Source organism: Prunus dulcis, chromosome 7 (assembly GCF_902201215.1).
Source record: "Prunus dulcis chromosome 7, ALMONDv2, whole genome shotgun sequence".
Lineage (NCBI taxonomy): Eukaryota > Viridiplantae > Streptophyta > Magnoliopsida > Rosales > Rosaceae > Prunus > Prunus dulcis.
Window position 1 is genome coordinate 20045139 of NC_047656.1, and position 22562 is coordinate 20067700.

Here is a 22562-nt window from a genome sequence, read left to right on the forward strand (position 1 = left end):
ATTATTTGTTTGTTTTTGTTGTCTCTTTGTCGAAAGTTGAAAACAATAACAGCACTGATTCACATCCTCAGAGCCCATAGAAATCCAAAACCACCTGCTTCATTATCATTACATCAAGGTTTTTATATGTGGCTGTCAATTAATTTTACTTTATTGTGTTTTATTTATCAATTTCATCCTTAAATAAATAAGTCAAGTTCGGTTGACCCACATACACTTATAATTTACTTTTCAGTTATTAAATGATAAAAGAAAAGAAAATATTAAATTAGTTTTAATTGATGTGGTTGTACATCTCATCTTTCACATAAGGTGGTATGAGAATGTGGTATACAAATATGGTTAAATACGTTAATAAAAATTGAAAAAAAATACAGCAATTAATGTATTATGTTTTTAAGAGCATCCGTAATGGTTGTTCACTAATTCAATGTAATAAAAAAAAAATACATTAATTAAATTTTTTTTCTTCAAATATATTCAAAATTGGTCTCTTTTTAAAGATCTCTTTGAGAATATTGCAATGTTACAATTTATAGTGTTATTGAATTTGTCCATTTTATTTTATTTGAGTATGTAAAAAAATGTGTAAATAGATATAACTATTGATCTGAAGCTATTGAACCGTACTATTGCAAGTAAAACTGCATTTCAATTCAATAGATGCCAAAAAAGATCAATTTCTTGAACTATTGAACAACCATTGCCGATGTTCTAAGAGATCTTAGGTTCGAATCCCTTGACATCTTGGTTGTGAGAAACCCCCTCTCTCCTATAGTTCGGACTATCATTTTCTATATATATGGGACTGGGTATCTATGCCTCTCTCAAAACGTATCTAACAGTTCAAGAGTCTTGACCCAAGAACTGGAAAGTAAATCTGCTAGCTATAGCTTTCATTCCATTAATATGAACAAAAATAAAATAAGAAAAAGAATATAACATTTAAAATTAATTCAAAAGCATGTTTGATTGCTTTCCTGAGATAAAACACACGTGCAACAAATTTAAAACAAATGGTGTGTACATTAATAAGATCACAGCCAAAGCATCAGCTCATCAATACCAATTAAAGAAGAAAAGATTAACAAGGAACAAAGGGAAGCTCGACATCCTCTCATGACGATTCCCTCCCTAGCTTTCCTTGGATATCCATCAACCTAGCAACCTGCAATCCCATCAAATCATCCCGTTCAATGTTTATCACAGAAATTTTTCAAGAAACTAGTTATGCAACCGGGTTTTCGTGTAAGAAAGGGATAGATCTAGAGAGAGAACAAAAAATTCATCATTTATTCCTCCTTCATACGGCCATCAAATTTAATTATATGTTACGAATCTATGATATAGTAATATGGGATGTTTTGTTGCTTCGGACATAACAAAATTGCTTGGATTTTTGGTTCCCTAAGCTTTTGTGCTCTTAGGTAAGCTAAAATACTCATCTTTCAACTTTCCAAGACTACATCTAGGAAGAGCTATATCTTTTGTGCTTGGTTTTTTGACCATTAGTCGCATACCCAAATCTTTTGGATATATTACATAATTTTCAAGTGAGGGGCTAGCTAGGGTTGAGAGAATAATGTACATACGTAGTTAGCACTAATTTAAATAACCAATTAATTAGTGTAAATACTTACTTAATTTCTTCTAGAGAGAGCAGGTGTAACCAGGAGGAGGTGACTTGCCACAGGTGACAAGGAGCTGAAGAGCAATCGGGACAAAGATGTTGAGGTTAAGAAGCTTCACTTTGAGAGTTGTGCAGAGACATATGGCAGCCTCAAGTTCAACAAGCCCTTGCAGCACTGGACAGCATTCATTTACAACTGGGTCACCTTGCCCAATGTGCACCAACCCACCAAGAAGATCCACACAAGCACCCAGTTTAATCGTGTCGATGGGACAAGTATCCTTGGCCCCCGGACTCTCGGCAGGAGGAGGGCAAGGTGTCCCGGGACTCGGAGGTTTTTTACCCGGTGGCCCTCCTCCTATGACTGGAGGGATTATGCCAGGTGGCACTATTGGAGGCAGGGTCACTGGCGGTTTCAAAATGGGTGGGATTGTAACCGGTGGCTTAACAATGGGTGGGATAATGGGAGGGATTGTAACTGGTGGTTTGACGACGGGTGGGATAATGGGAGGGATTGTAACTGGTGGTTTGACGATGGGTGGGATTGTAACTGGTGGTTTGACGATGGGTGGGATTGTAACTGGTGGCTTAACAATGGGTGGGATTGTAACCGGTGGCTTAACAACGGGTGGGATAATGGGAGGGATTGTAACTGGTGGTTTGACGATGGGAGGGATTGTGACTGGTGGTTTGACTATGGGTGGAATTGTGACTGGTGGTTTAACGATGGGAGGGATTGTAACTGGTGGTTTGACGATGGGTGGGATTGTGACTGGTGGTTTAACGACTGGGGGCTTGACATGAATGGGAGGGATGGGGCCTTTGGGGGTCTTAGGCTTAGGTTTGTGCTTTGGGGGAGGCTTGCCACAAGTACCGCAGCCAAGAATGGGAGTGGCTGAGGAGATGAAGAGCAAGAAAATGAAGAAGAGAGCATGGAGCTTACTGGACTCGGCCATGTTCTTCACCGCAGTAGTCTAGCGCGCTCTTTCACTCTCCCTCTGCAGATGAGAGTGATGCTGAGATGGGGTAAAGCTTAGTAGTGGAAAGAGGATGTTAAATAGGAATAGTGACGAGGGCAAGAGAACAAAAAACCCTAAGAGGCACATCACGTGAACATGGGGCTAGCAAAGCAAAAGGCAGCTGCCAAACTTTGCTGGTTGGCATAACTTACTCCTTAAATTTGCATGAGTCCATTTGCCATTATTTTATTTTTATATTATTGTTTCATAATCTTGTCTTTTATTTACATGGATATTCATGCTTAACTTTTTATTATAATCATGAAAAAGTCCCAGTAAAGGAGTAATAGCTAGTCCCCCTAATTAAACTAACAATTAAGCTTTGGATGGTGATCTCCTTGGGGGATAGATCGATGGAATAGTTTTGTTTTATTGGATGGCAATCATGGCCAATCACTCATTACGGCCATTGGTAGCTTGTGGTTTCTATCTTTGGGGTTTATAGATAGCCATTGGTAGCTTGTGGTTTCTATCTTTGGGGTTTATAGATAGCCATTGGTAGCTTGTGGTTACTATCTTTGGGGTTTATAGATAGATAGATAGATAGATAGATAGATAGATAGATAGATAGATAGATATATAGGTTTGTTCTGTTTTACCTTTTACGTACATTCAACATACTATGTCATCATCACATGAAGGATGAAAGTAAAGTTCATGGAGGAAAGGTATTGATCATGATTCATGAACAGGGGGAGATCTAATCTACCTGCTTAATCATTGCTTAAGCATAGGTCCCACTTGAAAGGAGAATAACAATTAATAGGTCATCTTTATCTCTCTTGTCTTCACGTGTTTATCTCTCTTCTCATATTTGGATATGGATATTATAAAGGGTAAGTTTTTATAGTCAAATTAACAGTTTGCATATTGAATTGTATAAGCTGTAAATTGGAAGTTGGACCGCATATTCAAATAATTGTTTATGTGGGGTAATATGGCAAGTGCTTTTGGTACGTCCCAAAATGGTAACAGGGAGCTAAGCTTAGCTAGGCAATGGGAGTTCCCTTTCCTCCTATTAAGTCCAAACTGAGCCTCTTGCATTGGTCACACTCAAAACTTAAGGACACGCACGTACTACATATATATATATACCAGATCATAAGATCAGATTGCTCAGAGAGAGAGAGAGAAAGAGAGAGAGTTTTTTTTACGTGTATATTATGTACATTAATATTATAGGTATTATATATATTTGAGTATGCAGGAACATAACACAAGTGCATATTTGATTGAGTTGAAATTCATCCCCTTAATTTTAGCAGGCAAGTTGGATTCGAGTCCATATTGTGTAATTCAGTAGTTGTATTTTTACGTTCCTACTTTTTTTTATTTTTTATTGTTAACAACAGGAAAAAAAGAAAGAAAGGGAAACACGTCAAAGAAGAAGAAAGCAATATATACAAATTTTCTCCAATCAAACAAAAAAATTTGGAGTGTTTTCACCCATTCAAAACGAAACAAAAAAAAGTTCATGTCTTTTTCCTCTTTCATTTTCTCAAATTGAAACATTAAAACTTTTATGATTGCTATTGCATGCTAATAGATGATGAATTTAAGTTATTAAGGTGTTAAGTCATGGCAAATTTTTTTATAAATATTTTCATATTAGATTGAGGACTCCCATTTAAGCTTCGCACATACTCTTCAAAATCTCAGGACCGCACTGGTGTGTGGTAGCTGTTAGGAAAAACAGAACAGCTAGGCAAGCATGTGGAATAATGGTGGTTGAGGAAAGGAGAGAGAATTATAATAGAGGAATGGTGGGGAAGGCTGACATGTATATGTATATATATATATATATATATTGTGTATATATGTATGATATGGGTATGAAATTTTGGTCTCTCTCTCTCTCTCTATATATATATAGATTATATATATGTGTTGTATGTGTACGTCCGTGACTGTGAGTCTGTGAGGATATGAGAAGCAGTGGTGAATAAATGAACGAAGGACATGAACTGAGAAGCCTTGCTAGCTAGCTGGATGCTTTTGTATGCTTGTGTGATCCGTGATTCTGCTTTCCTCATCTTGATGTGATTGGTCTCCTCCTGCATGCAATGCAATATTAATTCTTTTTTTTTTTTTTTTCTTTTCAAATTTCTCTCTCTTTCTCTCTCCACAATTGTTCTTCTCTTCAGAACCAAATTATTGAACTTCATCCACTGAATCATATGCACTGCTGCACTGACTCAACTCAATATATATATATATATATATATATATATTCTTCTTCTATAGATGAATTTTTCAAATAATTTTATTTAAGGAATACCGTTTAGGATATCCTACGAAGTTTTTTTTAACGATTTAAACCATCCGTTTTTTAAGTCTACATTCATAGATTATCTTTGCAAAAAATTAGACAAATCAGAAACCGTTTCAACATCTAATTGTATCCCACAAAATCAATTAACACGGTGCTTTAAAAAAGAAATAAAATTTTTATAACATAATTGAGTGGTCAAACAATATTGGATTCAAGTGATTTTTTGTAGAGATGATTTTTGAATAATTATCTAAAACATAGAGGGTTTGGATTAGTAAAATACAATGCAGACTGAGCCCTATAAGGATGTCCCTTAAATAAGTTAATTTGAGAAATCCCTAAATGAAAACTCTTTGTATGTATATATCCCCTGCGCTTAGATCTACTTGGTTTAGGTTAGCCTTCTGTGGCTGGATCCATATATATATATCTTATAACTTGTAGGGCTACATGGCATCGTAATTTTGAATGCACATTCTTTTTGCTTCGCTAATTAATTAAGGTTTATAAATAAAATAAGTGATTAGCTATTAGACATGTGTTCTCTTTTTGAATTCAGAGCGCTAACACTAGCCAGATCTTGCTGTGTGTTTTGTTTGAAGTTGTCTTCTTCACTGATTCTCATGGGAAAATGGGAAAATGGGAAAAGAGAAGTTTATATATTTTATCACCACACCACACAAGAGATTTGGCTACCACCCTTAAACCCATGCACACGTTAATTATATTATAAAATAAGATATAAGATATTTAATTAGTTAATTAGCCAAATAACATTCATTCATCATCATCTGCACAAGATGGTGCTCTCTAATTGGATTTTGTCGGGTGTTGTGTCTCTAACGCATGCAGTAATTCCTCTTTTTTGGTAACTCTGAGGGCACTCCATCTGCATGCAATGCAGCAGCTATACATCTCCTAGTAGATAGAGATCTAAATCTAATGGTCGTGGTTTGTTGTCCCGTAGTGAGATGATGAAGCACTACAGCCACAGGATGTTTGGGTTCATTTGATAAATCGGTGTAGAGAAAGGAACAAAAAGAATCTAATCTCTATAGACTATAGTACAATACTACTAATAATGGCACATGGCCAAGTGGGAGAAAGACATGGGTGCTACGTACCACTACACTACTAAAGTGTAGTAGTGTAGTGGTGGGTCGAGACTCGAGAGGTCCAAGATTTTTTAAGCACTACACTATTAAAGTGAACTTTCTATCGTTCGATGTAAGATATTCTTAATATGAAGTTCTTATTTATTTGTGGGGTATTTTTCAAATTAAATGATAATTACTTAATTAACATGAAAAATATGAGTGAATTGATTAAAATGTATCCAACTCTTTTATTGGCATTGTTCAATGACGACAATAATCGGCTTGGCCAACCGTGCATAAATGACCACAGGATTGATGGTGGTGCAGTGATCAGTTGAAGCCAAGCTGTTTCTTTTGTTGTCCTCGTCTTTTGTTTGTCGGGTCAACAGTGGCGGGCTGGTTTGTCTCTGGGTGTGAGTGTGGGCTTAGCAGTGGTTAAGGAGTGCGTATGTTTCTGACAACGTATATGGATAAAGAATGAACGAATTCGATCAAACAATCATCTAAAGCCCAACACTAACATAAACATAAACATGCTAAATAAAAAAAAAAAACAAAAAAAAAAAACATAAAGAAGCCTTACTTGGGTAAGAAGAGGTGGGCTACATAGGTGTTAGGAAAAGTCGTATGATTTGGGTCGGGCTACAGCCCTACCTAGACAGAACTGGGTTCGTGCCGGAGTATGCGCTCCGCATTGTGTTTGTGTACGGTCTCTCATTTTAAGTTGCTGCATGTTGAATTTATTTTTGCCCTCACGATCACACACAACTATTTTCCACTCTCATTTTAAGTATGCACTTACTAATGAATATATATCAGTCCCGATCTCTTGGACCACAGGAGTCCAAGAGATTGTGGTCACCCACCGTTGGATATTTAATCCAATGGTTCAAAATGATATATATAAATGCAATATGACATAAATGATTATTACCCAATTCAAGTCAACCGTTGAATTTACATCCAACGGTGAGTGACCATAAATCTCTTGGACTACAGGGATCCAAGAGATCAGGACTGTGAATATATATATATATATATATATATATATAATAAATGAATTGTAACACACACATATGATTTTGTAATAACCTTCATTATTTACGGATGAAAATTCGAATGCTCTACTGGCCTTCAACCTGCCCTTATGGTTAAGTGCGCTTGCACTAACTCCTAGAGGTCTTGGGTTCGAAGGTTGGTACCACATTCTCTACAAAACCCAAAAAAAATTCGAATCCTCTTAACCAATACAGCTACAAGACGTTTCTACATCAGTTGAGTGTTAAAAAAGAACTTTTACTGTGTTTTGCTAATGGAAAAAGAACTTGACATATGTGCACTCATCCTGCCTTGTTTGTTTGCTGCTTCATTTCCTTTTCTGGGCAGATATATATTTAGGGCTTTTGTTGTCGACTCAATGTGTTCGAGCGCCGAAGCTTTGGCACAATTGCACTAGGGCTTTGCGCGCTTCTGTACTCTGTGGCCTTCCATAAGAAAATCGAAGCTCTTGAAGCCCAAAATCATGAGGAGAAAGGTACTTTATTTTCAGCTGTTAATTTGATAAATATATGCTTTATAATTGAATTGAATCAGGCATATTTGGAAGGGAATTCTGAGATAAACTTTTAAAGATTCATTCGAGAATTTTAGCAAATTCGGGTCAAGTCAAGAAAAACAGAATTTTTTTTTTTAAATTTTTTTTATAACAAAAAAAGAAAAAGAGAAACAGGGTTTTGTAAATGTTGTAAGTTTGGATTTAGAATAGTTCATTTGAAACAAATTAAGATGCCTGGAAATTGGAATTCATGTTACGAAAGTTCCATTTGTCATTCAATATTGTAAGTTTGGATTTAGTAAAATGAAATGATTATAGAACAGAGAATTAAACAAAATCTGCAATTTTAGGGGTAATTTATCTTTCTAGTTAAAATTGGCAGCTGCTTTCTGTTTTTTTTTTCTCTTCTTCTGTTGATTAATATAATGCGCAGTTATTCTTGTTGATTATGTTAAAATGGTATATGATCTGCAATCATGTAGTGCAAGGATCACATCGGTAAATTGCCAGATGATGTTCTTCATACCATTGTCTCATTATTGAGTATGAGGGATGCTGTACGCACGAGCGTATTATCACATAGGTGGAAGAACATGTATGCATACATGTCAAATCTTGAGTTCAATTGGCATGACATAATCTCCACACCAGCTGATTCAACTCCTGGAACGGTTTGCAACAGCAAAGTGCACTATTTTCTAGCAAGACTAGAAAGATTCTTAGCGTGTCATTTGGGCACGAAGGTTGTCTCCTTCAAGGTTTCATGTTGCTTTGGAAATACATACGGTCTTCATATCAATGACTGGATTAGTTTTGCCATTAGAAAGGGCGTTGAAAATCTTGATCTTGCCTTTACTTGTGACAAACCAGCTGAGCGCATCGATTGGAGAATCATTGACTATTATCATTTTCCTACTCAGCTCCTTTTGCATGGTGAAGAATCCAAATTAAGGCATCTTTCCTTGCGCTCATGCACGCTTCAGTCAGATTTTTTTGATCGATTTAGCACCTTATCAACTCTTGTGTTGTGTGATGTAAATCTCGCTGGACATGTTGAGCCGCATATGTTTTCTTCTTGTTCAAACCTTGAGTGTTTAACATTGCAATGGTGTTTTGGATTAGAAAGATTGTGCATTGGTGATTCTCTTCATCGTTTGAAGGTGCTGGTGGTGAGCCTCTGTGAAGGGTTAAAGGGGATTGAACTCAGTGCCACCAATCTTACCAGTTTCCATTATAAGGGTGATGATATAGAACTCGCTTTCGAAAGGGTTCCCAATCTGGGGGAACTATATGTTATGATGAAGGACACTAATGTGGTTTCTACTTTTGCTCAGCTTGAGAAAGAACTTCCTCATGTCAAGAGTATGACAGTTGCCAAAAGTCGTGCCCGTAAGAAAAAGTTGGAAAACTTTGTGTGGTTACTTGGTTCATTAAAACGAGCCAACATGTCATGCTCACTTTTCTTATTTTTTCCCCTTGTCTTTCATTGTAGGTTATAATCGCTGACGATTCAACAAGGGCCAGCATTTGCCTGTGTTTCATGTGATGTCCAAAGGATCAGCTCTGTCCTAGGAGCTCTTCTCCTACTTCAGAAATTCCATTTGACCTCGAATCTTCACTACATCGATTGTGGTTGTAGATGTCTAATATAAACTTTTGCTGCTTCAGATCATGCGGCATTGTCATTTATAGTTGCTGTCTAAATTACTTGTCCAGAATCCAGAAGTGCAGTTTCACTTGTCCACAGAATTAGAGTTCGTTCTTTTCTGCAATTTATCTAGGTCAGGGCAGCTGTATGTTAACTCTTAGCTGGGGTGTATGCGAACTGTAGTTCTTAGCTGTTATGTAATGACGGATTTCTGGTTGGCTGTTTGTACAATTTTGCTTCATTTTTTTCCCCTAAGAAATTTGTGTTACTCATCTGGGGAAGAAAAGAAGTGGATTGCTCGTACATGTTTTGAGTAAAACACAACTTGTAACAAATTGTTGAAAACGAAAAGTTATTGTTATAACCACAATACGCTTGTGTTAATAAGCAGTAAATGTAGCCATTTGAAATGAACTCCATTGTATTATTAATTTAAACAGCTTGTATAAGATGTTGATACCCATAAGTACAGAATCCAGCCCACCCAACCCAAAAAGCGGAAAAAGAAAAAGAAACAGAAACTTTACAATAAGTTGGCAAACAAGCTGCTGCTAGTATTGCCTAATCAAACCCATCTACAGTAAGCCAGTCATTTGAATCCTCACCTTCTGAATCTCTCTCTTTTGACTGACCAGCCTTTCGCTGGCCACCCTCAATCTCAGAACTTCTATTCAGCTGAACCCAGTCATTTGATCCATTGGGTGAACATGCCCTGACGTCTCGTCCTCGCCTTAGGCCTGATAGTCTAGTGGAACTAGAAAGGTCATTTTCATCGTCCTCTAAATCGCTGAATGAGATATCCTCTTCAGTTTCATGTTTCCTTTGGCCATCCACGAAAGTGCCAGAACTAATACTTGCCTCTTCAGACCACTGCTCAGTGCTCTCTTCGTCATCGATCTTTAACCTTCCTGCTGTATTAACTATCTCAGTCAAAGCTTCATTTTCTTGAGATGAGATTTCCACCCCTTGTGCCTTTCCAACCTGGATGTCCTTTTTAGGTGAATCAAGAATTGACTTCTCACAGCTATCCACCTGTGTGTTCCTCTTGTTTTGAAGCTTGTGCAGAAGCACATCTCTTGCTTCAACAATCTGCAAAGAAGGAAGTTCTATTTTCAAAATAATGCATTTGTTACAACTTACAAGTATTGTTGGAAGCTGAAACGTGGAATTGAAAAACAATCCAAACTTCTTGGACAATCTAAAGTGCCACAGAATCAATACTCACATGTATTCACTAGAAAGAAACACACGACATTTGACCAATTTGAGATTGAAAACTCAGTTTAGACACAAAGTGAATAAGCACTCGATCCCCTTTCTCAGAGAATCAGACAATCCACTTCCCCAATTCCTTTCCCTTCTCCTCCTTCGTAATCCCTTCACTAAACCCATCTAACAGAAATCAATGCAGCCCTGATTCATATGACAAGATAGGACATGGTAGATCTTTTCCCTCTCTCCTGTGTCCTTAGCTAGAAAGATGCTATAACATTTGCTATGAAGCTACAATAAATACAATGAACAAAACTGCTCAAAAGTGCCGCTGGTGACAGGTAAAGCAGATTGCATTCTCACATACAAAGACTGCAAACTGCAGTAAGAATAGCTACCGTACAACCTTAAATGAAGTACCTTAAATATGGTAAAGATGCATCCACAAAGAAAATTGCAACTAGGCTCTCTTAGTGTGCATGCAAATATAGATAAGAAGAATGAGATAAGATGTGAAAGACAAAGTTCTTGCCTTGGGGGTTGATAGAAGCTGAAAATCGTGTTCATTTAGTCTCGGAAGCAACAGCAAGAAATAGATCATCCAAAATCGTTTCTCGCTGATGGAACTGCCAAGTCTGGTTCTTAGGTCTGCAAAGCCTGGAACCAATCGTTCAACAGTGGAGGCATGTTCTCTCTGAGCATTAGACATGCTGAAATCTGCAATAAAACAAGTTCAACGTCAATAGATTAAATGCCATGTCAATTTGTTTCAATTATCTTTTTAATCTTTGTATCTTAAGCATAAGCACAATAGAATCATAGGTCTTCAAAATCAGTTCCCATATCGACCACTCCAAAGTTCAAACAAGATTAACAGCTAATTGCACAGGACATCTGAGGTGAAACAGAAACCATCACAGAGAACGCATAACAGGTTTCAAGACACTTTGGATTCATGTCTAATAAACTTTAGCTCCCACCCCCCCAAAAAAAAAAAAGAGAGCTCAACTTTAGTCAATGTAAGTTGACCAGCGGATTTTCAATTTACAATCCACAACTTCGCAAGCAAAACCAAGCAACACAAACAAAGAAAGCAGGCAAAACCAGCATTGCATTGCATTTGAAGGAAAATTATGCAATCGTCACACGCACACGCTTAAATTAGAAGTGAAAGTTAGGAACTTGACCATGATCGACTGGTATAGGAAAGTCGGTCCAATAGTTTGGCAGCACCGAAATTTCGGTGACGAAACCGATAACGTCGTCGGTAATCCCCGGCACGGAACAGTCATCATCATCATCATCATCATCATCGTCTTCCAGAGCTTCGTTCTGAAGTTGCAACAAGTTCGAAGCGAACTTGGAGATCTCAGTGACGGCTTTGTTACTATTTGTAGAGAGAAGCGAGAGACCGCTCTTGAAGCTGCCGCCGATCTCCACCAGATCGTTTCGGATTCCTAAAAGCGCTTGCGATTGCGATTGCAATTGCGATTGTGACGGCGGCTGCGGTTGAGAATTGGAGGAGGGAACGGCGTCGTGGGACGGTGATGATGAGGGTGGTGGTGGAACGAGGAAGCTGGCGACGCCGCGGAGTTGGCGACCGAGGGTTTGGCGGAGAAACGACAAGTCGTTTGGTACGCGCGAACTGGAAGGACTCTGTGGTTGCTTGGCTTCATCATGTGGATCGTCTGGTTGGAGAGAGCCGAGGAGCCAAGACATTGTTTGGTGAATACTGTTAGTATCCCTTCGCTGTTATTGCAAGAACATCAACAACAACAACAACAACAACAACATGATGATGGCTGAACTGAAGGGTGAAGAAGACGCTCTCTTTTTTTTTCTTTTTTTTTTTGATTTTGTAATTATTCTCTCTTTGCTTCTTACTCTAACACTGTGAATAGTCTTTAGTTTTATAGAGATGTTACTGGTTGAGTGGTTTTTTTAGGCCCGTTCGATAATGATTTAAGGGGTTGTTTTCTTTTTGTGGGTTTTGTTTTGTTTTGTGGATTTTACCATTTGCTAAGGCTCCAAATGGATTTTACTATTTGCGTTGGACAAAACTCTTTTAATGCGTTGATCGTTTAGTATTATTTTGTATTTTTGTTCTTTTCATAAGCAACACCGACTAATATTAATTATAATTGTGGGTTAGGTCAATTGGGAAAGATAATGTATCCGTCCTTTGCATACACACTTTCAAGTCCACAAGGGGGATGAAATTTTGGCTAGTTTTAATTCTAAATTATTTCTTATTGAAAAGCTTCCTTTATTTATTTTTGTTTTGTGTTCAAGTATAATTTTCCTCTGTTTTGTTTTCTAACTAGACAGCAGGACAGTTTAAGAAAAACAGAGGAAAGAACAATCTTCTTTCTTTTTCACAAAACGACTTCATTTTCGCTATACAACAAATCCGAACTTCATTCAGCTTTCCTCTATTTCGGGCTGAAAATAACTTTATGAACCATACAACGATAGCCCAAAGTTGTCCTCAATGGCAAAATTGACAATATTTTCGCATAAATTGACAAAAGACCTCGGGGTCAATTCATGAATATGGTCAAATAGTTAATGTCTTAGTCGTAGTCACCCAAAAACCAAATAAAACCTAGCAAAGCATCGTAACATCGACTCACTCTAGAATGACGTATTCTCAGCAGCAGCAGCAACAACAGCAGCTACCTCGTGAACTGGACAATTAGATTGCGTAATCATCTCCAGCTTCACCAACAACACCTACCTTGACAAAATATGGAGGACAACTCAATTTAGTTCTCACGTTACTAATATTGAGGACTTGCCTAGACATTGCCAATATTCGACTATATGTGTATGCTGCTCGCAACCATTAAATATTATTTTGTTAGTGGCCTGTGGCACCACTGATGAACATCAAGCATCCAACTACTTGATGAACAAGCATAAAACAGAAAAGTATAACTTGCCCCATCAGCCACACCGGTGGCTGCACTACATGATTCATTTGCAATCAACTACAAAAGATGTATTTTTTACAATCATCACGTCCAGAAAATGTAATTCTTCCCATAAACGCATAATATATAACATGCTTCAGTGTGTGTCCTAGCCTACAGATGCACAGCCAGCATGCTAGATCATATTAATTCAAACAAGAGTTCATGTACCTAGCATAAAATCTTTCATGACTTCACCTTGCAAGTTTTCCTAGTTCTGTCATTCGTTCATCTTCAATCTGCCAACAAGAACAGAGCATAAATATTTAACCATTGCTGGAGAACTCAAAAACGGAGAGCCTCTCTTGTTTAAATGAGTCAGTATGATCAGAACCAAAGCATAAACAGAAAAAGTATAACCTAAACATTGTGCTTCATAGGGCGGCATACTTGCCCTATCAGCCACACAAGTGACTGCATGATTCATTTCTAACTCTTAACTTAACATAAAAACAGGATATATTTGTTTACAAAATGAAATTGAATAAAATTATATTAGAATGTTCAAAAGTTTATGTGATGGACACGGAAATTCAACATAACATAACCATGGTTATTTCCTAAGAATACCCAAATCATCTCCACAAAACCAATGAACAAAAACAAATTAGCAGGCGTCAATCTATATCATGCTTGGGACAAAAATGAAAACTGATTTGTAAATCAAGAGGTTCATGAAGAAAGAGAAGGAGGTATACCCGCATGCGATCGAACCCTAAACCTCGAAAGAAAAATCCGAATCCAAGGACGAGGCTGATCTATGCCTCAGACTCTCCATTCATCCGACAACCCCGCGATGTCGCCATCAACGCGTTCTACTTCTTCGAGAAGAAGTGAACCACCGACGACGATCGAGGAGATCCAATCAGACTGAATTGCAGAAAAGTGTAGGTTCGTCATCCTCTCGCAATTGAAATCCTAAACCACCGTCGCAACCGACTGGAACGCGACCTTGAAATTTAGTCGGGACAGGTTTTCTTGCTGTTTTTTATTATAAATAAATATATTTTTAAAATATAAATTAGCTTCTTTGCCATCCTATATAAGTAGAAATTTTAAACGTATAGCCGCGCGGCTATACTATATAAATAGAAATTTCAGGAGTATGGCCGCTCGGCTGCACAATTGTAAACGTACAGCCGCGCCGCTATACACTATAAATAGTATAGCCGTGCGGCTATACCTTTTAAATAGAATATTCTAACCGTATAGCCGGTCGGCTGTACTGGTTAAATAGATTACTTTAAAAAGTATAGCCGTTTGGCTGTACTCTTTAAATAGAATAATTTAAAAGTACAGCCGCGCGGCTGTACTCTATAAATAGAAAATTTATCAGTCCGCGAATCGAACCGAACCGCCAAAAATCAAATCAAGTTTGTCCAAAAGGTTCTTTTTTCTGATTTATATCCACCGCCCATACGATGTGGCCCAAAACAAGAACAAAAAGGGATCCAAACCAGCGCCGTTTCAGAAAATAAATAAATAAAGTGGTTCCATTTTATCTGTGTTGTTTTTTATTTCTTTCATTGAATTATCTGTGCTGTTTGTTATGTCTTGATGATGTAAGTAGTGCTTGTATTTTATAAGTCTGTATTAAAGAATAAATGAAGAGAATGTAAAGGTAACGAAGAAAATAAAAAAGAATAATAGCCAAGAACCATAAATCAAATTTAACGTCCCCCCGTTACATAACTGTCTGTTATCAACAATCACAAATTACAAATAATTTCTATAATTTTATAGAGATCCTTAAGGACCGAAGGAGAGGGAGAGGAAAACAGAAAGAAGCTGAAAAAGAGTTGAAATAAGGTTTCCTGCTCGAGTCTCAACAGCAACAAAGCAGGTCAAAAGAATTTTAGTGTGTAGTCTCCCCACAACATGAATGCAAATCACCAAATAGCTCAAAGTCCTCCCCTCTGACTAATTATTTAACAAAGAATCTTAATCCTAGCTAACTACTGCACATACAAAATATATGGTACACGTCTGTCTCTCCAAATTTCCGATTCCGATGCTCGATATCTAAAACTTACTATGCTTTCATGTCCCTTTCTTCCCTGTATTTCTCGATAAAGATGTATTGCTCAACAAACCAGCTATAAAAGGCCGGTATATGGATTGTATGCTTGGACAGGCACACCGGGGCCATAGGGGTGGGTAGTGGCTGCATGAGGATTTCCAAAAGGGTTCAAAGACTGCTGCTGTTGTGGACCCATCATCATCATCTGCTGCTGTTGCTGCAACATGAAGGCCTGCTGGTGGTTGGCCATTGCTGCCATCTGCACAGAAGGCGGTGCAGCCATTGTGTTGGATGCATAAAAGGGATCATGAACTGGTTGTTGCATCATGGCACCAGCCACTGGAACAGGCTCCCATGGGTTGTAGCTCACATTCTGATGGTTTCTTCTGATTGCATCATCGTATAGGCTATCTAGTGTAAGCAAGTCCAACCCGCCCGCCTTCACTCAACGGTTGAAAGGCGTCAACAGTGTTCGTTCATTAGGCCAAATAAGAAAAAGAAAAAGGAAGTGTGTTGCTTGAAAGTTTAACAACAAAAATGTGTCAAGTCGGAAAAGTAGCATCGCTTTGCTTTTGGTAGAACAGCAAAAGTTTGTGCTTGCTTATTCATATCATGTATGCCACATAGAGAGGAGAGAGTAAATGAACCTTTTTCAATATTTTTGCCCATACACTAATACTGACTAGTTAATTGTTAAACATTAGGATATTTTATGGGAAATTGGTGAAGAGAAGAATACCAGTTTGCTAGCAGCCGTGGCACTCTCATTTGAGCTTGGTGCTGTAACAAGTGCCAATTCCCAACCCGTAGTTCCATTTGCGTGAATTGGAGCTGTAGAAGGTGGTTGATCCGCTGCAAGAACCATAATAGCATTTTCAGATATAAAAAATTTATTTAGAGTTTTTATGTTAATATAAAGAAGAAAAATAAGAAAAGAAGCTTTGTGCGTGTTTCTTGGAAACAAACTAGTTCAAACTGACTTCATAGTGAATTGAAACCTCGACACTCTGATGAAATTTATGAGCTATAAATCATTGAGAGAGAGAGAGAGAGAGAGAGAGAGAGAGAGAGAGAGAGAGAGAGGAACTTACAAACTGGAACAATAGCTAAAGCCATAGCATTCTTCTCATCCAAATCTTTGGTATCTGGAACAGGATCATTCAAACCCTAGCAACAAAGGAAAGCATGAATAATGAAACTTTATAGAGACAAAGTAAGCCAAAAGATTTCAAAACCACAGCATGCCAATATTCAAGGGAGAACAGAAAAACAAGGATTATGAGAACTACCAGCAGGTCAGGAGGTTCAGCTATAGGTGCTTCCACTTTCACTGGTTCAGGTGGAGGTGGTGAAGGTGGGCGTGCCTCTGCCTCTTGGGTGTTTTTGTACTCTATAGCCAAGACTTCCTTGGGGGCATTAATTTTATTGTCAACCACCTGCCAGGTTAAAGATTGAACATGAGGGAAATTGCTGCAAACTGTATACACTGAATTGACTAAGGTTTATGTATGTCCTATATGTGCTTGTTGATCTGATTGCATTGTGAAACCTTTATAAGTACTGTAAGTGCTTCAAAAAGCCGACTCTGGATTCAGCTTTTTAATGGTTGATTTGATAAGCTCAGAGCACTTTCATACCTGATCCTTGCGAACTGTTGAGACCCGGGGAGCTTCTCTCACGTATTCTTCCATGGCTTGTAAAAATGATGCAGGTGGCTACATTATGAAAGAATTATTAACCCAAAATTAAATCAGTTCGAGAAAGTTACAAATAATCAAGGAATGCAATGCTGTCAAAGGAACTGCAGTAAAATAGTCAACCTGCTCAATCTTGATAAACTTGTCTCCACGCCCAATATCAAGACTTTTACATACTTCGTAAAACTCTGAAAGTCTCTCTGCCTGAAAACATGCAGATGAAATGTAAATGCTGATACATAATATGACTCTCCACTTTAGAACAGAAATTCCCAGAAAAACTACCTGCTGCCCTGCCCTCCGATATATATCCAGGGCTTTCACAGCATCATGGCGTTGCATCTCAAAGAACTGTGACAGAAACGATTATCATATATGATTAGCTTATACGGAAAGCTTCTAGTGTTCTATTCCAAATAGCAAAGTTCATATCCTACCTTGTCAACCAAATTGACCGTTCCATCACTTATAGCTTGATAAATCTTGATGCTTTCAGAAGCAACCTAATTTAATGATATGATAGAAGAAAATCAGAAGAAAAGAAAACATATTGGCTAGTCATTCAGCTAGACATATTGCAAGATTCACCTACCATTTGAAGTGCTAATTGAACCACAAAATTATGAACTGCTGCCCCTTGCGGCTGCAAAAAAGATTTATTGATATCACTAATAGAAACTTAAAGGATATTTAAAAAAAAAGTCAGTTATATTGATTGACATATCGTGGCACCCATCATTGGTAACATTCTTCTGGTACATTAACATGGGCTTGAACACATATTCGTGTTTAACCACATATCAGCAAACCATAAAACCATTTGTTTTGTTGTGTTGAAAAGACTTGCCTGGCAACCAAGTACACGAAAAAGAAGCTGTTGCAAAGCAGGCAAATGCTCAAGCAATTCGGCAGTATCCAGATCTTTGGTCCTCTGCACCATAATGTCAAGCTATGAAGTTGCAAAACCATACTTTATAAAAAGAATGAGACTAGCCAAAATTTGTAGACATATATAAGTGCATAAAATAGATAAATCTAGAAATAGCATTTGAATGTGAGAATAGAAAAGTAAGAAGAAACCTTAAGGGAGAAAAAAAAAAAAAGCAACTGTAGTTAATAACTATTCTGATAAACCAATCAGTTCAAAAATTTCAGAATGTCATTGACATAAAAAGTGTTTGCCATAACATCCCTAAAACAAAAGTTGTCAATTTGAACGATATAGAAGCTCAAAGAAAGATGATATAGAGAAAATAAACTTCTTACTGGGCGATCCATCTCAACGTCATATTTCAACACACGGAAGCATTCCAGTCTCTCCTCCAAGAACAAGGCATAAGTACGAATCCAGTTTGAATAATCCCATGCTGCACAATGAAAAAAAATCAGTTTATATAGAAAAAGAGTATGATAAAGATGGAGTCAGTGGAATGGAAAGGTACCATTTGGACTGGAATCATCTTTGAAATGAGCCAAGTTAAGCATATGGCTTCGACTTCTACCATAATTCATGAGTTCTTCATGAAAAGTAGGGTCTACTTCCCTCAAAGCACGATGAATAACAACTAAAGTTTTCAATGCAACCTAAACACCAACCAATAATCAGTTAGTAAAATTTCAGGCCAGACACACAGTATAGATTATGAAGAAGGTAGCACAGTTAGATTATGCCTTAAATTTTCGTTATAATTTCATATATTTGGTACGTGTCAAATCATTATGTTTCAGATCACATGTGTTCTTCCCTTGCAAACAAGAAAGCCATGAACACCTAGTCTAGTCTCTAGAGTATCTTCCTCTTCTTCTTTTTTCAACTTTCTTCCACTCACTATGGTTGCCCAAGAATGACAATCAAGATGAAGATTATTCCAACTACAGATACAGGAAAACAAACAAACAAAAAAGCTTCCTGGCTCTGTATGAAGTCTTGTATGTTTGTCTGATGAGAAAATGTCCATACCGCCCAATTATGTGTCTTTGATAACCTTCTTGCAAGAGCATGGATGCAGTATGCGACATCAGCCCGAGGTCTTGTAGCAGAAACGGCAGAAAAAATGGCTTCAAAAGAAAAACAAAGATAAGCCGATCTTTCTTCTGGATGCAGATCATGAAAAGTACAACATGCAACCCATCTTTGGACACAGACTGAGAGAGAGCGAGAGAATCTACCTCTGATATATTTTTCCTTAGCTGGACGCTCAACATGATTTGTAGCTTTGACTATAGCAACATCCAATTCCTGCAAGATTCAATGCCCAGATGAAAATCAGATGCATCAAATTGTGAGAACCATCCAAAACAAAAACAAACAAAGCGCAATACCTTGTAATCACTATTGACTTTAGCCAACGAAACTGTGGTGGTGTCCTTGAGGGCTCCAAGTGCTTTCCGTAAGCTCTTCTGTGTGCCCCCTCCTGACATTCTCTCTCTCTCTCCTCTATATATCAAAATTCTACAACAAAACCTAACAAACTCAATCTGGGTTCCGCTACAAAAAGCTACTTTCACCACCAGTTGACCAAAAGAAAAGCGCAACGTTCACCACCAAATAAAATAAGAAATGATCCAAATCAAACTATAGTACTCACCCATCTCTCAAAAATCAAACTTTTCATGATATCAAATACAAGCTTATAGAAAACTCCAACCAACTATAAAATAAAAAAAAACCTAAACTTCGATGTTCCAACTTCATAATTTAGATCCAATTAGTTAAGAAAGGAATAGCTGACCACATGATATACTAAAAAATTTTTGAAGTCCTATCCAATACTCAAAAAAAGACTGAATTATAATTAAGATTCGAAATCTAAAGCACCAAACAGAAATTACAACTCAAAGTCGAATGAACCAATAGCAGGAATCAGCTTTCATCGCAAAAATGGAATAACACCAAATAGTTGCGTAAGAGAAAAAGGCTGAATTTGTATATTGGAAGAACCAACAAGAAAAGACAGCTACAGAAACATAGAGAGGTAAAGATCTAGGCCAAAAGAAATATAACTTCTGATACAATTGAAACAGCGCGCTTAGTGGTTGCAGCTCAAAAATACACGAAAAATGAAAAAGGAAAATGGCAGAGAACACAGAAATCACAGAAGCAGAGAGAGATCGGAGAACTTGACTGACCTGAAACCCAATTGACGAGAGAGGGGGGGGGGGGGGGGGGGGGGGGGGGGAGGGGGAGGGAGAGAGAGTGGTCTGAGTCTGAGAGATAGCAGAGGAAAAGTCGACCAGAATGAGTTCGGTTTGGTTGGCCCGTCGGCGTCTTCGACAATTACTTTTAAATTAAAATTTTAAATTTCTTATTATTTAAATCATTAACTGAATTTTCCCATCTGTCAGAAAGACAGAAAATACGGCTGTGTAAGACAGGGCAATAATTCTCTACGATACTCTCCATCTACAGTTTTTTTTTTTAACTCTCCTCCACTGATAATTATTTAACAAGAGAATACTACTTTACAAACCAAAGCATTTACCCTATGTTTGGATGAGGAAAAGTACTGAATTTAATATGAGAAATTGATAATTCTTTTTTTTAGCAATTTAAACTCCAAATTTATTAAATGAGGAGTAGAAAAAATTATGAAAATTGAGGCATTAAATTTTCACCAAAATATGCTTCATTTTACAATTTTTATAGTGCCATTTATAAAATTCAATATATATAAATTCAAACGTTGAAATTTTCAATTTCCAGAAATTAAAATGATAAAAATCTAAATTCCGTTATTTTAGAATTCTATGTAATTTTATTTTAGAATTCCGTTTTTTCTAATATACAGGAAGGGAAACTCAAAACTACAACAAAATTTAATTAGCTTGATCACAATTCTACTACCAAAAATTTAAAAAAACAAAACAAAAGATTATTTAAAAAAGAGGTAAATGTGACTTAAGAAAAACAGAAGCGTCGGTTGTGGATCTTACTTTCCAGAAGCAGTAGGTCGCTTTAGGACTAATCTAATTCTATACAGTCCAATCCCATGTTCGTATTTCATAGTCATAGTCTAAAAAGAAAATAGGTATGAAATTCTGGTCCAAGAAAGAGAGAGAGAAAGAGAAAGGGGATGTTGCTTAGAAACAAGAATAACAATTAGAGCCAGCCAGCCTAGCTTATAGCTAATTTCTCCAACTAACAGACACCCAAGCTTTTCAATTATCATTTAATTGTGTGGGCCTTTTCCATTATTAGCAACAACTTCTCATTCTTTAAAGCTAGCAATCATCTTCTTCATCCAGATCACATGCAAATATTAAATTTCCAGCCATATTGCCCATGATTCTTTTCCTTTTGTTTCTATTCAGTAATCTTTATTTTCATTTTTCATGTCAGAGCAGGACAAGAGTGTCTCCTGCTGCAAATGTATTTATTTCACAGTAGAAAACAGGCTGCCAAATAGTTGGAACTCTCTCGCTCTTCTAGTTACGTAATTTATTATTTCAATAACGACCGGACGTTGGTTAGGTCAGTTGGCAGAGAGTGAACCCGTCCTTTTACACTTACACTCAGGATTCCAAATTTGATGCTCATCGTGGTCGGTCAGACAAGCTTGTTTAGCTTTACCTCACCAACAACATTTACCATTTTGAACCCAAAGAAACCAAAACTATGGCATAAAGTCATCACGTTTATTAAGAAGCCGTTGGTTTGGTGCAGAGGCGGTGCCATACCATATGAAAACAACAATTTGCCGTGTTAGACATCGCTCTCAATCTCTCTCTCTCTAGTCTCTTCTCTTTGGTTGAGGGAGGTTAATTTCAGGCCCACGCAAAGGACACATCTCAAGCCTTCATTTCATTCATTCTCCATTCATTTTCATATCTCAATCTCCAAACCACCTAAATAATGCATTTCTGTTCTCCAAAATGTTGGGGTTTTATGTTTTTTCTGTATCATCGAACTACATGCAAGAAATTTCTCATACACACATACTATTATAATGCCACATAATTAAGACCACTAGTCTATTAGTAAAGCCCATTTTAACTTGACATAAAATGTTTGGGGTTTTATGTTAAGTAAACCATTTATGTCGTTTTTATGATTTTTATTCTAGGCTACTGCTATTCCGCCACTAATAATTATCAGAGAAATAAGCAAGACAAACCCATTTGCCAGCCACAGATTCTAATTTCCTGAACAAGCCATATGAATGAATGACACCTTCCTATTTCCTAATGCCACTTAATAAAAAGACGATCGCACCCTCCAAACTCTGAATTAACAATAAGAAATTAAGGATACAAAATAAAAGAATGACAGAGACTGACTGACCCAAAGGAAAGATACCATTTTTCAGAAGTTTTTAAAACCATGTTCTGAATGCCAACAAAAAGTTCAAAAAAATAAATACCACGTTCTGGACAATTGGAAGGTTTTGTTTCCTGGGGTGCATAGACATAGACCCATTCCAAATTCACTAAGGTCAAAAAG

At 37.3% G+C, this 22562-nt stretch overlaps 4 protein-coding genes and 1 long non-coding RNA gene across 8 annotated transcripts; 1 reads left to right on the forward strand and 4 right to left on the reverse strand.

Moving 5' to 3' along the window:
* Window positions 1-925: 925 nt before the first annotated feature.
* On the reverse strand, window positions 926-2731 carry LOC117635872 (repetitive proline-rich cell wall protein 1). Its single transcript, XM_034370250.1, has 2 exons — window positions 1641-2731; window positions 926-1168 (listed from the first exon to the last, which is right to left on the reverse strand). Exon 1 carries the CDS (start codon window positions 2584-2586, stop codon window positions 1651-1653), a length of 936 nt encoding a protein of 311 aa, XP_034226141.1. The 5' UTR covers window positions 2587-2731; the 3' UTR covers window positions 926-1168; window positions 1641-1650.
* A 4565-nt stretch (window positions 2732-7296) lies between these two features.
* LOC117633871 (F-box/LRR-repeat protein 25-like) lies at window positions 7297-9556 on the forward strand. Of its 3 annotated transcripts, none has more exons than XM_034367693.1 (3): window positions 7298-7552; window positions 8056-8972; window positions 9066-9556. In XM_034367693.1, exons 1-3 carry the CDS (start codon window positions 7541-7543, stop codon window positions 9070-9072), a joined length of 936 nt encoding a protein of 311 aa, XP_034223584.1. In that variant the 5' UTR covers window positions 7298-7540; the 3' UTR covers window positions 9073-9556. The 3 variants fall into 3 exon arrangements, with proteins under 3 accessions (XP_034223583.1, XP_034223584.1, XP_034223586.1); XM_034367695.1 differs by having other exon boundaries at window positions 7300-7552; window positions 8056-8962; XM_034367692.1 differs by having other exon boundaries at window positions 7297-7552; window positions 8056-9556.
* Window positions 9557-9618: 62 nt separating this feature from the next.
* On the reverse strand, window positions 9619-12328 carry LOC117633870. Its single transcript, XM_034367691.1, has 3 exons — window positions 11621-12328; window positions 10966-11150; window positions 9619-10310 (listed from the first exon to the last, which is right to left on the reverse strand). Exons 1-3 carry the CDS (start codon window positions 12150-12152, stop codon window positions 9783-9785), a joined length of 1245 nt encoding a protein of 414 aa, XP_034223582.1. The 5' UTR covers window positions 12153-12328; the 3' UTR covers window positions 9619-9782.
* A 512-nt stretch (window positions 12329-12840) lies between these two features.
* Window positions 12841-14398, reverse strand: LOC117633872. Of its 2 annotated transcripts, none has more exons than XR_004586715.1 (3): window positions 14104-14398; window positions 13577-13644; window positions 12841-13166 (listed from the first exon to the last, which is right to left on the reverse strand). It is a non-coding gene; the product is annotated as an uncharacterized LOC117633872 (long non-coding RNA). The 2 variants fall into 2 exon arrangements; XR_004586714.1 differs by having other exon boundaries at window positions 12841-13170.
* Window positions 14399-15049: 651 nt separating this feature from the next.
* On the reverse strand, window positions 15050-20390 carry LOC117634198 (putative clathrin assembly protein At5g35200). Its single transcript, XM_034368168.1, has 16 exons — window positions 20252-20390; window positions 19445-19574; window positions 19292-19361; window positions 19083-19180; window positions 18565-18706; window positions 18389-18489; window positions 17970-18053; window positions 17715-17765; window positions 17560-17625; window positions 17408-17473; window positions 17246-17326; window positions 17063-17140; window positions 16715-16861; window positions 16517-16592; window positions 16165-16277; window positions 15050-15864 (listed from the first exon to the last, which is right to left on the reverse strand). The coding sequence occupies exons 2-16, from the start codon at window positions 19541-19543 to the stop codon at window positions 15502-15504; spliced, it is 1635 nt and encodes a 544-aa protein (XP_034224059.1). The 5' UTR covers window positions 19544-19574; window positions 20252-20390; the 3' UTR covers window positions 15050-15501.
* Window positions 20391-22562: the final 2172 nt, after the last annotated feature.